At 46.5% G+C, this 15,633-nt stretch overlaps 1 protein-coding gene across 1 annotated transcript; it reads left to right on the forward strand.

Moving 5' to 3' along the window:
• The first annotated feature begins 9,746 nt into the window (after positions 1-9,746).
• On the forward strand, positions 9,747-14,672 carry LOC142071643 (uncharacterized). The gene is made up of 2 exons (XM_075127199.1): positions 9,747-10,344; positions 13,161-14,672. The coding sequence occupies exons 1-2, from the start codon at positions 10,012-10,014 to the stop codon at positions 14,187-14,189; spliced, it is 1,362 nt and encodes a 453-aa protein (XP_074983300.1). The 5' UTR covers positions 9,747-10,011; the 3' UTR covers positions 14,190-14,672.
• The last annotated feature ends 961 nt before the right edge of the window (positions 14,673-15,633 follow it).

Raw genomic sequence — 15,633 nt, forward strand, 5'->3', positions numbered from 1 at the left:
CTATAGAGGTGACTACAGGAAGAGGTGACTCTGCCACAGACTTCCTGTATGACCTTTCGCAACTTACTTATTCTCTCCAGGAAATGGGGAGAATAGCACTTTCCTAACCTCCTGGGGGTGTTGTGAGGATAAATTCATTAATGTCTGTGCAGCACTCAGATGCGATAGTAGGGGTGGCCACATAGGTGGCTAGCTAGCTAGTTCTTCCAAGTGTGATTTATGTGTCTTGATAGCTCTTGCTAAGCAGCTTGGAAAAGTTCAGTAGAATATTCGTGCCATGTTGCATTCTCCACAACATTACTGTGACATGTGGAATACTTTACCTGGTAATGCTGAAGCCATGATGCATCTAACAGAGGGAGGAAGAGCAAGGAGGGGGCTGGATATCTGGCAGAATGTGAAAGGAGCCTGATCCCAGAGTGGTGACATAGAGGCACACTCCTAAATCAGTAACTTATAAATGGAATAAGCACCATGCAACTGTTTATGGTGCAAAATAAGGATGAAAGGTGAACAGCAAATCAATCAATGGGGGGAAACAAAAATCAACAAAAGTGACTCAGATTGGGAAACAAACAACATAACAAGGCTGAGGAGTAGGGAGTAATTCATGATGGGGAGAACAACGTTAAACTGAACATCTCATGGAGAGAGGGTGGGAAGTCACTTTCATTTTTACTTGGTCATGTTGCAATTGTTTCTGTGATTGGCCGAGAAGGAATCTCTCTAGCCAGACCCTGTCACTGGCAAATCTCATGAAGTGGATCACACTCTGTGTGACTGCTGTGTCTGGATGAGGAAGGAGGGAGACAGATAGATTCCGGTCACATGTAAAAAGCAAAGGAGCCCTGAGAATTCAGTTCCATACACTGAGCATCTCTTAGACAGGCAAACTGGCCTCCACCATTTGCTTTAGTTGTGCTCTCCTCAGGCAGTTGGGGTAGGTTGTGTTGGTGAGGGGATTGTTTAGGGCTACTTCAATTAGCTGCAAGACTTCACCCCTGGCATTCAACTCCTCCACACCCAGCATTCAGTTTTTACACAGCTTCATTAAGGAGAACACTATGATATGCCATCTTGTTGCACAGTCCTATTAAACCATGCTGTACATCATTTCTGGGGGATGTAGCGTGCCGCTGTGACCTATAAAACATTTGTTTAGCAAACGGAAAAATGTCTAACGTTAGAACTTCTTTGTGGGCCTGAGGAGTAGGGTGGCTTCATTTAGGAAATAAATACCAGTAAGGATTACATTTTAAACTGTTCATAAAATCAGTAGAACAAAATTATTGGAACAGTTTAAGTAGCCAATAATCATTAGAGGGCTTGTGGGAGTGTTTATGGTGAGCTGACTCTAATACAAATGCTAGTAAATGTCAGAGGCTTGTGTTCTGGTGTACTCATTCAGGACACAGCCAGTTTGTGGGTTGTAGTAGAGATCAATGAATTACAGACATAAATAGGTTGACATTTATGCCTATTTCAGGCCAAGCTCAGATTGCTGTTCAAATGCCCACGTGAGTTTGCACAAAGGATGGTGATATTGTGTGTAATGGTGAGTGAATTGCTGCACTGAACAAAGCTGGAGCTAGTGAAGAAAAGTACACCAAACTTGAGGTGCCACACTGAAGTCATGTCTTGCTGTAGGCATGTAGGCATGAGCGGCCCTCACTCGCTGTCAATCTCCAAGGGAGGCCATGCCTCTTTGCTGTCACATCCCTAACACAAGGGGAAGTTAGCAGTTTCGGGAATCAATTCCTCCAGTGGGGTAGAGCAGTGGGTTGTTAGGTGCCTAAGCCCTCAGGCAGGGCAGGGCACCAAGCAGTCTAAAGCTCATCCTCAGGTAGGGTAGAGCCAGGTGTAGTCTGGGAACCCAGGCCTTCAGACAGGGTGGGCTATCAAGTACCATCTAGGGACCCAACCCTCTGGCAGGATAGAGCAGTGAATCATCTGGGGATCCCAGCCCTCAGGCAGGGGTGAGCCCCGAACACAGTCCAGGGGGCTCCAGCAAGGGGTGAGTGCCCAACTCAGTCTAGTGTCCTAACTCCACAGACAGTAGACTCACACAGGCCTCCTGGCTGAAGGTGGGGAGGCTGCTACCCCAGGGCTGAGGTGTCAGGGGGAAGGAGGATGCAGGCCCACCCGACTCCAACGCATCCCAGCCCAGGGTCCTAAGAGTGGCAGAGTGGTCTGCCACTGGGTCAGCGGGGATCCAGCCCCAACATGTTGAACCAGACTTAGGCAGCCACCCAGCCGGACTGTAGTCAACTCTCCCTGGAATACCTCCTACCCTTCCCTCAGGGTGTACCTGGATCTCAGGGTTGTCCTCCGTCTTGCTGGGTACACTGCAAGCAGTAATCCCAGCTGGTCCTCAGCATTGGGTATGTCTGGTAGCTCGAGCAGTTCAGATGAGTCCTTGGGACAGCAGATGTCCTCAGCGGGATTGGGCTCCCTCAGCAGCTCTGGCACAACTGAGCTAAAGGGCCCACCTTTTATACTTCCTATTCCTGTATCACCCCTCTTCTTCCCACCTGTTGGGCATGGCTTTCCTGGTTCTGCCCACCAGTGGGCGTCTGGCCCACCTTCACTGTCAAAATCCGAGGCCATGTCTCTTTGCTGTCCCATGACCCTGAAACATTTCTATCATTAGCCAGAGATTTGGGGTCAGATTCTCATTTGATGTAAATCAGTAGCAGTCAACAGATGAGTAGGTGGGGCCACATCCAAAGCCCTTTGAACTTAATGACAGCTTTTGCACTGACTTCTTTGGAATAGACTTCAGGACCCTACCCTTCAGATTTTAGCCAAGTAGCCTCTTTGGCTAAATAAATTCACCTTTATTCTCATTTCTTTATTCCCATGTTTCCACAAAGAATATAATTATAAACTGAAAGCAACAGAACTCAGCTGAGATTTATTTGTTGTTTATAAGTTGTATTTCTGCAAGCTCAGAAACCTTTCCATCATGGGAGTTGGGAGGTTAAACTTGTCTAACAAAAACAATCTGTGCTATTTCCACTGAAGGTTTGGCCTGTTGCCATTCTCTGAAAGTGAACAGTTTGATAGAAATTTCCTTTCTGTTCATTTAGGGCTAGATTGTGACTTTAGGCAACACTGTGTGCAAAGGTCAGTTCACTATTCCTCCTCTGCTCCCACCTTGCTTCTGGAGGACTTATCGTGGTAACAAATTATGCCACCCTCTGTGGCAATCTGTCAGCTTTACTCATATAAGTAGTCTTATTGGAGCAAATAGGTCTACTTGTCGAGGATATTCACATATATGAGGATTTGTAAGACCAGGCCTTTTAACTTCAGTGGAAACAAGGACATAGCTGCACGGTGTGGCAATGGACACTAGGGGTATGTGAATTCAATTGAGCACCAAGATGCTGCACACTAACTGGCTTGTGTAGACCTTACTAGTGTGCACAAAAAGTTCCCTAGTGCATGTTACCTATGTTAACTAGTTAACAGTTGGTGCACATAAGACTACATACAACCCCGTGCACTTTGCTGTACATGTAGACAAGCCCTAACTGTGTATGCCAATCAGTTCTGGACTTGAAAGGATTCTAATGTATGATATGAATATAATGAGGAGTCCAGTGGCACCTTAAAGACTAAAAGATTTATTTGGGTGTAAGCTTTTGTGGGTAAAAAACCCACTTCTTCAGATGCATGGAAGAAGTGGGTTTTTTACCCATGAAAGTTTATGCCCAAATAAATCTGTTAGTCTTTAAGGTGCCACTGGACTCCTCTTTGTTTTTGTGGATACAGACTAACACGGCTACCCCTCTGATACTTGGTATGAATATGTACTGCACAGCATTGCCAAAATCTGGGCACACATTTATATGTACAATTATTTTACCTCCAGTACTCACCTTGAAAATCTTGCCTTCGATAATATTACCACTGTGTCTCCAACAGTCACAATATAGTAAATAATATACAGCATACCTTGGGAATTCTGCAAATATTGAGGTAATGCTCTTGAATTATCCAAGGGGAATGAAAACTCTTTAAGGGAACAGCTGCATTAACACTTTTTAGGCCGATAAGTCTTCTCCCAAACCCATTATCTGCAGAAGAGCAGAGAAACTTCACTTGTAACTGTACAAGCTTGTTTGCAGACTGTTAAAGAACATGCCTTGTGTGTTCCTCTGTATTATTACTCTGACTTTCTGGTGATATAATGCACAGATAAATTACAGGTGGTTATTTTGAGAGGATTCTAAATTTCAAATATTATGCTCTTTATGAATCCTATTTTTGCATGAGGTTAGAGCACAAGTACCAAGGGAAAAGCAAACTTGTTTTTTTCTCAGCAAAGTCACTAACTACAGCAAACATACAACTTCCAAAGTGGCCAGATTACAAAGTGGGCTCTCTACAAGGTGCTGAATTCCCTGAAGCCAATGGAGAAGAAGCCAGGTGCCCTCAGCCCCGAATCAGTAAACAAAATAAAAACTTATATCTTTGGGTGCAGTACCAATTAGATCCTCTTCCATGGAATCTTCCATGGTGGAGTCTGGCAGAAGATTCCTATTCTCTATTTTTAACAGGTTTTCAGAGGCACCTGCCTCCTAGTATTATGAACAAAGTCCTGAAATACTACTCTCCCCCCCATTTCACCCTCCCCCCCCCCATTAAAACAGTATTGAGTGGAGCTGGATGAAATTTTTTGGTCAAAACTTTATGTTTGGTGAAAAACCGAAGATTCAATGACATCAAAATATTTTGTGAATTCATAGAGATACAATATGGGTGAGCTAATATCTTTTATTGGGGGAACTTCTGTTTTTGTGACCAAAGCAATTTGCAAAACTGACATGAATTCACAGCATTGTAGGCAGTGGTGTTGTAGCACTGCCTACAATGTTGTGAATTCATCAGTTTTGCCAAATAGTTTTGATTACAAAAAAGTAAGAGATGTTGATAAAATTGAAACATTTGAAAACAGTCAAAATCAAGAATATTTCATTTTGAAAATGTCAAAGTACAACATTTCATTGACCTGAAATGATTTCTTTTTCATTTTTCTATTTGCCAAAAATTAAAAAAAAAAGTTTTCAGTACAACCTAGTTTTTTGACAGTGAATCAAAGAATCTATTATTTGCACTGCTCTAATACTGCTGTCTTTATGTCTTTTCCCATAAAGACCTTTTTCCACACTACAACACTTTTTCTTCTAGTCTGGTTTATAGGAGTTACAAAACTTTGGAAAAGATGAAACTGAGGCTTTCGTAGGCAAGGTGCCTTTTATCATCCTTTATCATCACACCTGAGAGAAGCACATGAATGGCACGGAAAGCGTTTTATCTTTTTCTAATCCTTTTTGCAGGAATACAGGGATGTCTTTATTTTGTGGGGGTCTCAGATCTGCAGACTTCTGACTTTCACCTGGTTTGTCCTGAGTTCTCTGTCTATGTTTAGTGTTATTATTTATTTCCATTATTTTAGTGCGTAGGAGCCTAAATCATGGACCAGGACCCCACTGTGCTAGGTGCTTCACAAAAACAGAGCAAAGAGACAGCCCCTGGCCTTCTTAGTACTTACGTGATTCTCCAGGTCTGAAGCTTTCTTGCAGCACTGGGTTGACATGACAATGCTGTGTTCCAGCTGTCCACCGACTGAAAATTTGCATTGTCACCCTGCTCAGAACCTCAATTCAGTAGCACAAGAACTTTCCCCTGTAGCCTTGAAAGTGGGAATCTACATTCTATAAACAGGAGATCAACACAAGTGTTTTACCAGTTTGTTTGGCACTTTGCCTCCATGAAGCTTCCATCTGTGGTACCTCATTGGACAAGTACCAGTGAGCAGGAGAAAAATGTTACATTCTGACCAAAACACTGTAAAAGACCAGGCATAAATAAAAAACCACAGCTGATGCTCTCCAGTTGCACATTTGTTTGTGTAATTTAAGGCACGTACATTTGGGTCATTACTGTTTGTGGGGTCTGGTGGTAGCAGTATGACTATCTTCTTCATAGGAAGGCGTAGACAAGCAACACATATGGTGAGCTGCCTGTTGTTCTCACCTGTCAGTTGCTGCTTTGCTGCTTTGGCCTCCCACAAGACAAGTAATAATATTAACAAGACCTCCTCCCCACAATCTCAACCACCTTTTGTATACTTTCTGCCAATTGATGAGATGCTCTGTTGTGTCACAGATCTTGTTATGCATTTGCTCATTTGACAAACCACTTGATCCACCAGCAATTTTTTTAGGGAGTGGGGCTATTGCCTGGTGTACCTAAGACTATGCATTAGTCGGGCCAGTTGCTCTTGCCTGCTATATGTTTTGTTGTGCTACACAACTTCTGCAAGGTTTCAGCCTATTTGAAATCAGTGGAAATCTGTCAACTGACTTCACTGGATGTTGGATCAGCCTTTTTAATATGAGTCATTTGTGTCATCCTTGCTTTTGGGGTGTATTCTCTTTAATGTCACTATGCCTGTGGTGCTTTATTTTGTTGTCCTCACCCAGCATCAAGCATATCAGTGGGGGGGGTGAGGTGGGGAGGGAAATCTGTGGACCTTGAAAATTCTGCAGCTATGTAGGTTCCACCCATCCCTACAGGGTGCAGGCTCTGGGAGGGAGTTTGGGTGTGGGAGTGGGTGCAGGCTCTGGGAGAGAGTTTGGGTGTGGGAGGGGGTGACGGGTGTGGGCTCTGGGAGGGAGTTTGGGTGCGGGGTGCAGACTCTAGGCTGGGGGTTTGGTGCAGGAAGAGCTCAGGGGGTTGGTGCTTACCTCGGGTGGCTCCTGAATTCCCAAAGTGACCAGCACACCCCTCTGGCAGTGGCTCCTATGCGTGGGGCCCAGGAGGTCTTCGTGCGCCGTTGCCCGCAAACTGCTCCTTGTAGGAATGTGCTATCTGAAGCAGTTACTGGTGAGTAATGGATTGTAAGAAACTGCTATTGTAAAAAAACTGCTATCTGATGTAGCTAATTGTTACAGATAGCAGTTTGTCCACTGCACTCTTCTGTTGTCCCTTGCACCCATGGCAGGACTAAGTATTATTTAGACCATTCCTGACAGATGTTTGTCTGATCTGCTCTTAAAAATCTCCAATGATGGAGATTCCACAACCTCCCTAGGCAATTTATTCCAGTGCTTAACCACCCTGACAGTTAGGAAGTTTTTCCTAATGTCCAACCTAAACCTCCCTTGCTGCAATTTAAGCTCATTGCTTCTTGTGCTATCCTCAGCAGTTAAGAAGAACAATTTTTCTCCCTCGTCCTTATAACTATCTTTTATGTACTTGAAAACTATTATTATGTTTCAATCTTCCCTCATAGGTCATGTTTTATAGACCTTTAATCATTTGTGTTGCTGTTCTCTGGACCTTCTCCAATTTGTCCACATCTTTCCTGAAATGTGACACCCAAATGTGATGCTTTTGCCGGAGACAGAACAGGAATGGAGTCTTATAACTTAGTAAGTAATCTAGCTAGATATGTGTTAGATTATGATTTCTTTAAATGGCTGAGAAAATAGCTGTGCTGAATAGAATGACTATTCCTGTCTGTGTGTCTTTTTTGTAACTTAAGGTTTTGCCTAGAGGGATTCTATATGTTTTGCATCTAATTACCCTGTAAGGTATTTACCATCCTGATTTTACAGAGGTGATTCTTTTTGTTCTTCTATTAAAAGTCTTCTTGTAAGGAAACTGAATGCTTTTTCATTGTTCTTAAGATCTAAGGGTTTGGGTCTGTGGTCACCTATGCAAATTGGTGAGGGTTTTTACCAAACCTTCCCCAGGAAGTGGGGTGCAAGGATTGGGAGGATTTTGGGGGGAAAGACGTGTCCAAACTACGTTTTCTCAGGAACCCAGGTAAAGTTTGGTGGTGGCAGTGGAAGTCCAGGGGCAAAGGGTAAAATAGTTTGTACCTTGGGGAAGTTTTAACCTAAGCTGGTAAAAGTAAACTTAGGAGGTTTTCATGCAGGTCCCCACATCTGTACCCTAGAGTTCAGAGTGGGGAAGGAACCTTGACATGGTGGCAGAGCGGTGAGATTAACTTGAAATCATTTTGAGATCAATTTGAGGATTTTTTGAACCAGAAAAACAGATTTTAAAAGGAAATTTTTAAAATCCTTTGTGCTGCTAGAAAGCAGGTCTCCAACTGGCAATAGTTGGAAGTTTTTTTTGCTTTGCTTTGGGGCCAGAGCAGAGACAAAAGGGAATTGTCTTTGGGAGCTGCAGTTTCTCTTCCTAAAGGCAGAGTAGTTAACATCCTGCAGGGAAATTCACAAGTCTTCACAGACCTAAGAGCAACTAGAGGGGATTTCTACCTATTTGCCTGAAGACAAAAGTGTTAGGTTTTTTTTTTTTTTTTAATTTTTCTGTAGGCTGACAATCACTATCAGAGACTATAGGTATCCTATTCCAGAACAGCAAAATTTTACAAGCCAAGTTTTGTTTGTTTTATTTCTAAACCTCGGGTGTAAAGTTAGTTAAAACCAGAGAGGTTAGTATGACAGACTCCATGGCTCAACAAAAGCTGGAATTAGCCAGATTTGAGGCTGGTGAAAAACAAAAGGAACATGAAAGACAGATAGAACTCATGTGGATGGAGAAGGAAGTACAGGAGGCTGCCCACAGGAGGGAGATGGAGGCAAGGGACAAAGAGATGGAGGCAGCGAAAGAGGCAGAACAACACCAAGCGGCTGCTCATAGGAGAGCTATGGAAGCAAGGGCCAAAGAACTGGAGGAGAAGGAAAAAGAGAGGAAGCATGTGGAGGAGATGGAGAAGGTAAAGGCTCAGCAGAATATACCAACAAACCCTAGCAATCCTTCTCCAGATACCACTTCCCATCCCAGAAAGTTCCCCACCTACAAGGCAGGCAATGATACTGAGGCCTTCTTAGAAAACTTCGAAAGGGCCTGCCTTGGGTACAGCATCTCTACCGACCAATACATGGTAGAGCTGAGTGAAGAGGTCATGTTTAGCTATTCCACCTGGAAGCAGGCAGGGCACACCCTGACTGTTTTGTAGAAGCAATGCACACATTGCTCTATCCAAGGACAAGGGTTAGACATGAACCATGAGAACTTGATTGTTTGGACAGCAACTGTGGGAGGCTTTCTTAGCCTGGGTTCAAGGCCTGAGAACCAGGATTGTAGTAGATAAAGGATGGTAACTAAGTATATTAATCAACGTCATACATTCCTTTGGGTAGCAGTGTGTAATGCTTAGGGGGAGAAATATAATAAAAGGAGAAGGTGGAAGGCGGGGGGGCAGAACAGCCCATCTCCGCTGACCAGCCTGCTTGCTTGCATAAAGCTGTGTTCTGTCTCATCACTGAACCGCCACAACTGGCGCCCAACGTGGGGCCCTCAGCACTCACCTCGCCCGGCAAGGGTTTCAGACGCGTCACTCATCTGCTTCGTGGATCCCGGTGAGTATTTTTCATTGTGGTAAGTATGGGAAGCTCCCTCTCTGCTTTGCAAGTGCAACACCGCAATGAGCTACAATATTTGCTGCGTAAGGCTCAGCATGACTGCCCCACTCGAGAACTCACTCTCCTGCTACAGGAGGTGAGTGCCCAGTGCCCGTGGTACCCTGAAGCCGGAAGCCTTAAGCTAGTGGACTGGGAGCGATTGGGCCAGACATTGCACGAAGAGCCTCGGGCGCCCGTGCAGGCTTTACATGCCTGGCACCTCTGCCGCGACGCGATACAGCGTGTCGCCTCTGACAGGCCCTCCCTCGCGAGGCTGGTGATCTCGCCACGCCCGTTCGCTCCTGCAGCCATCCCCCCTCCTGGCGATGCGACACAGCGTGTTGCCTCGGAAAGGCCCTCTCCAGCACCAACAGAGGGGCTGCCGATCCCGCCACCCCAGTCCGCTCCTGCAGCCATCCCTCCCCCTGCTTCACCCCCAGTGCCTCTATTACCACCGCCTCCCTGGCCTTCCCCACCGGAGCCGGTGTGTGATCACCCTCCCCCCGTGGGGCCCCCCGGAGGGTCATCTGCATCTGCTCAGAAGCTTTCGCTGGTGCAACAAATGGTTCACGCAGCGAAAGCTCGATCAGATCTTACAGCGGAGGAGCTGGCTGATCTGGTCTCCGTTTGCCCGGTGACCTGGCAGAATGATGACCAGGACAACCCCGTGGGCACCTGGACCACTTTGCCATACTCGGTGGTAAGAGAGGTAAAGAAAGCAATTCATGAATTTGGCCTGACTAGCACCTTTGTGCGTGGTCTCATTGAAGGGATGGGTACTGGGTACTCCCTAATCCCTGAGGATTGGAAAACGCTGCTGCGCATGATGTTGTCACCCAGTCAGTATGTTATTTGGCTTAGTGAGTATCAGCAGATGGCAGAACGCCAAGCTCAGGTACATAGAGAGCACGGTATCATTTATGAGCATTTGGCAGGGGAGGGCCCATTTGCTACTATTGAGATGCAGTCTCAACTCCCTCAGGCCGTCTTCCCCATTATTTCCACCTGTGCCCAGCATGCTTTCAAGAAGGTCCCGGATTCAGGCAAGCCTACCAAAAGCTTTGTCAGTATCCGTCAGGGTGCCTCAGAGTCCTTTTTGGATTTTACCAACAGATTGCATGAGGCTATCCTCCGACAGGTGGATAACACTGAGGCAGCTCACGAGCTCCTGTTAAAATTGGCAGTTGAAAATGCAAATGAGGATTGCCACCGTGCTCTCCAGGCAGCACAAGCCTCTGGTATTTTAGAGCTCTCAGACATGCTGCGGGCGTGCCAGAACATTGGCACACAAGCCCACAAGGCTGGAGTTCTGGTTGCCGCCCTCAGAAAAACTGGGAAGGAGGGGAAGCGTTGTTACCGCTGTGGTAAGGAGGGTCATTTTCAGCGGGAGTGCCGCTCATCTAAGGCACCAGCCCGACCCTCAAAGAAGTGCCCCAAGTGTGGGAAAGGTTATCACTGGGCTAATCAGTGTCGTAGCGGGTCAGGAAACTGCACGACGGGTCCCCCCCGAACCCAGGGCCAAACGGGGGTGTTTCCTACTCAGACAACCGCTCCTCTGCCTTGGAATCCATAGACTCTATGAGGGCGGCGACTGCTGGAAGTGCAGGGCTTGATTTGATCATGCAGGAGGACACTGACTTTCGGCTGCCAGGGGAGGTCTGTGCCATACCTACACAGGTGATGGGACCTCTCCCTGCCGGCTTTGTAGGTCTTGTTCTCCCTCGCTCACATGCTGGGAAACAGGGCTTTTTTGTCATTCCAGGGGTCATTGATGCTGATTACACTGGCATTATTAAGGTTCAGGTGTGAACTCATCTTCCACAGTCGCTCCCGCGTGGACGGTCAATTGCACAATTGATTTTAGTCCCCTATCAGGTGCCAGCTGCCGAGGATCGAACTCGGGGCGGAGGCGGCTTTGGATCGACGTTGTCTCACTCGCCGTCTCACAGCGCGTCTTCTCCACTTGTTGCTCTGACAATGTCAGTCCGCCCCTCGAAACCTCAGTTAACACTTCTCTTAGATGATGTTCCTTTTACAGGGCTGGTGGACACTGGAGCTGACGTTACGGTGATTCGTGATCTGGAGTGGCCGGTTAGTTGGCCTACGGTTCCTTCTAGAGAATTGTGGGGGATCGGGGGTAGTAAACCCGGGCGCCAAAGTTTGTCTTGGGTCACGGTCTCTAAACCGGGAGGCCGTACCCTTGCTACTATCCGCCCTTTTGTGCTCCCTGTCCACCTCAATATTTGGGGCCGTGATTTACTTACAAAGTTAGACACCACCCTCGATATTAACATCTGATGGCCCAAAACCCTCCCTCACCCACCGTGCCCTCCGCCTTACCCTTGGTATGGCAATCCTTAAAGCCCGTATGGATTGACCAGTGGCCCCTCCCTCTAGAAAAGCTAAAAGCACTTCATTCGCTTGTGCAACAGCATTTGCAAGCACAGCGACTGGAGAGCTCCACTAGTCCCTGGAACACCCCGGTGTTTGTTATTAAGAAAAAATCGGGTGCTTGGCGGCTGTTACATGATTTAAGGGAAATAAATAAACGCATCCAACCTATGGGCCCCTTGCAATTTGGCTTGCCAAATCCAAATTTAATTCCTCAAACCGATTAACTTTGTGTGTTAGATTTAAAAGATTGTTTTTTTACCATCCCCCTTTGCCCTCAGAATTAGCTGCTGTTATTTTGGCCTTTCAATTTTTTGCTGATTGTCCCTTTAATTTAATTGTGGATACCCATTATGTTTATCAGGTAATTGATCATTTACCCCTTGCCCTCATTACCCCTCAGGTTGATGCAGACCTCCTTCGCCTGTTTTTGTCTTTGCAGCATCTTCTTGCCACTCGTCATTTCCCTTACTTTGTTGCTCATATTCGCAGTCATACCCCTCTGCCTGGGCCACTCACTGAGGGCAATGCACGCGTTGCGTGGTCAGGTAAATTCCCTTTTTTCCGACCCCATTGAAAGCCATGCCTTTTTTCAGCAGTCTGCCTCTGTTTTGGCCCGGCAGTTTCACATTCCTGCTGATTATGCACGTTCCATTGTTTGTTCCTGCCCCCACTGTGCTGCTGCTGCTCCTACTTTTTCTTATGCCGTTAACCCCTGAGGTACCGCAGCAAATCACCTGTGGCAGATGGATGTTACTCATGTGCCACAATTGCGCCCCTATATGTTTTTACATGTTTCCGTTGATACTTATTCAGGCTTTCTTTGGGCAACCCCACAACGTTGGGAAGCCACTAACACAGTTATTCACCATTTGCTGGCCTGCTTTTCTGTTATGGGTCGCCCCTGCCAAATTAAAACAGATAATGCCCCAGCCTACTGCTCTGCAGCCCTCTCCACCTTTTGTGCCCGCTGGGACGTCCGTCTTAAACACGGAATCCCTTATAATTCCACGGGCCAAGCCATTGTTGAACGTGCCAATTGCACACTTAAAACCTTGCTAGATAAACAATTAAAACAAGGGGAGCTGCGTCTCCGAACCTTAGGAGACATTCAACAACAAATGCATATCCTCTTGTTTACTTTAAATAATTTAACACTGAATGCAGATCAGCAGACCCCTGCGGATCGGCATTTTTACAAATCTGAGGTACTGGAAAGACCGCGTGTCTTTTACCGTCAGCTGCCTGATCCACAGTGGCTGGGCCCAGTACCTCTAATCACTTGGGGTCGGGGATATACTGCTGTGTCTCTCCCTGCAGGACCGTTGTGGGTTCCAGCTCGGTGTGTGCGACCGGCACTTAAACAACATGGCAAGGCACCAGGGACTGTCAAATCCCATACCGGAGTTTCAGCTGACCTTGGAGGAGACCGCGTTGCCCCCCAAGTCGACAACGACGGGACGGAAACGGAGGAGGCGTAGTGTCCCAAGCCAGCCCGTGACATGGGGAGCAGTAAAAGCATTGGTCGCCACAGCTCAACGAAGACTGGCAGCAGATCAACAGCCAGAGACTCCTGAGACTTTGTTTGTGGCGATTCTCGCCCAAATCACTGCTAATTCTGTGATGATTGTGTGCCTTTTGTGCCTGCTATTTCCTGTAGGGGTTGGCTCGGAAGCGCCTCCCCCGTTACAAGCCCGAATGACATATAACATATGGGAAAGATTGGCTTCAATAGCAAATGTTACCCACTTTTGTTTATCTAATTCTGTAGCAGCCGGAGATTTGTTAGGTACATGCCTTATTCCAGTATGTCATCACCCTGAGGAGATGGAGAATAAGACACTGTTCTCTGCTTATGCTAATCTTTCCTCCCAGTACTCTAGCATGGCTAATTGGGGCCCGGCCAACTATACTCTGCCTCGCACGGCTATATCCCTCCACACACCGTACCCGGCCGGGGCTCACAATGTCACCTGTGCGCGTGTAGTTAACTGCACTAGTACAAAGGTGCCCTTGGGCTGTCGAAAAATTTTTCAACCCCTTTTAAATTGTTCCCATGCTGTTAATGTTTCATATAATTATGGCCATATCATCCTACCATCAGGATGGTTTTTTACTTTCGGTTCACGCACCTTTAATTATATTCCTGCAAATTTAAGTGATGGCACCCTTTGCTGTCTTAGTAGAATGATACTTATATTGCCTTTTGCTGGTCACAATTGTAGTAAAAGAAGTGTACCCTTTTTAGATGATTATATTGCAGATGTTGAGCTTTGGTTATTCTGTGTTTGTAATCATTGGGCTTATTTTTTTGCTGCTGCTGTGTACAATGTATTCCTTCCTTGTTAAGACTTTGTAAAATTTTGCCCTGGAAAGCTCCCCAGGTTATGTCCTTGTCTGTCTGGGAGTTAAATAGCATGACAAAACAAATTGACGGCTACCATGAGATGGCCAAATATCATTAAATAAAAAACGGGGAGATGAAGAGGTCATGTTTAGCTATTCCACCTGGAAGCAGGCAGGGCACACCCTGACTGTTTTGTAGAAGCAATGCACACATTGCTCTATCCAAGGACAAGGGCTAGATATGAACCATGAGAACTTGATTGTTTGGACAGCAACTGTGGGAGGCTTTCTTAGCCTGGGCTCAAGGCCTGAGAACCAGGATTGTAGTAGATAAAGGATGGTAACTAAGTATATTAATCAACGTCATACATTCCTTTGGGTAGCAGTGTGTAATGCTTAGGGGGAGAAATATAATAAAAGGAGAAGGTGGAAGGCGGGGGGGCAGAACAGCCCATCTCCGCTGACCAGCCTGCTTGCTTGCATAAAGCTGTGTTCTGTCTCATCACTGAACCGCCACAGCTGAGGCTGCAGCTCAGTGGACCCTTAGCTGAGGTGGCAGCCGAAATGCCTAAAGAACACATGAACAAGTATGAACTGTTTAAATCCAAGGCGAGAGTCAGAATGGGGATAACACCCGAGCATTCTCGTCGGAGGTTCAGAGCCCTAAGGTGGAAATCAGATGTGTCATTTACCCGACATGCCTACCACATTGTGAAACATTGGGATGCCTGGATATCAGGAGCAAGTGTTGAATCTCCAGTAAATTTGCCCTTCCTAATGCAAATGGAACAATTCTTAGAGGGTGTTCCTGAGGAAATAGAAAGATACATCCTAGATGGGAAGCCCAAAACTGTACTCGAGGCAGGAGAGATTGGAGCCAGATGGGTGGAAGTGGCAGAGAAGAAGAAAACTGGTCGCAGTTGGAGCGGAGACCAGAAGGGACAACCCCAGACCACACCCTATTACTGGGGGCCACCCAAGGCCCCACCTACCTCCCAAAGAACTCTCCAGACACCTTATTGTCCCACCACCTTGTTCTCCAGCAACCCGCCTCGCCCCAGTGACCCATCAGCTGGACGATGTTTTAAATGTAACGAGCTGGGGCATGTAAAGGACAACTGCCCCAAGAACCCCAACAGATTACAGTTCATTGCACCGGAATCACACCAGAGATCCGCAGGCCCAGACCTCCCAGATACCCTTGGAGCGGAGGGAAACTGTGAGTGTGGGCGGGAAGAAGGTCACCGCGTGGAGGGACACCGGAGCACAAGTGTCAGCTATCCATGCTTTCTTAGTGGATCCCAATTTAATCAACCCAGAGATCCAAGTGACGATTCAACCCTTCAAGTCCAACTCTTTCAATTTGCCTACAGCCAAGTTGCCTGTCCAGTACCAGGGCTGGTCAGGAACATGGACTTATGCAGTCTATGATGATTATCCCATCCCC

The sequence above is a fragment of the Caretta caretta genome, chromosome 3, assembly GCF_965140235.1.
Source record: "Caretta caretta isolate rCarCar2 chromosome 3, rCarCar1.hap1, whole genome shotgun sequence".
Classification (NCBI taxonomy): Eukaryota; Metazoa; Chordata; order Testudines; family Cheloniidae; genus Caretta; species Caretta caretta.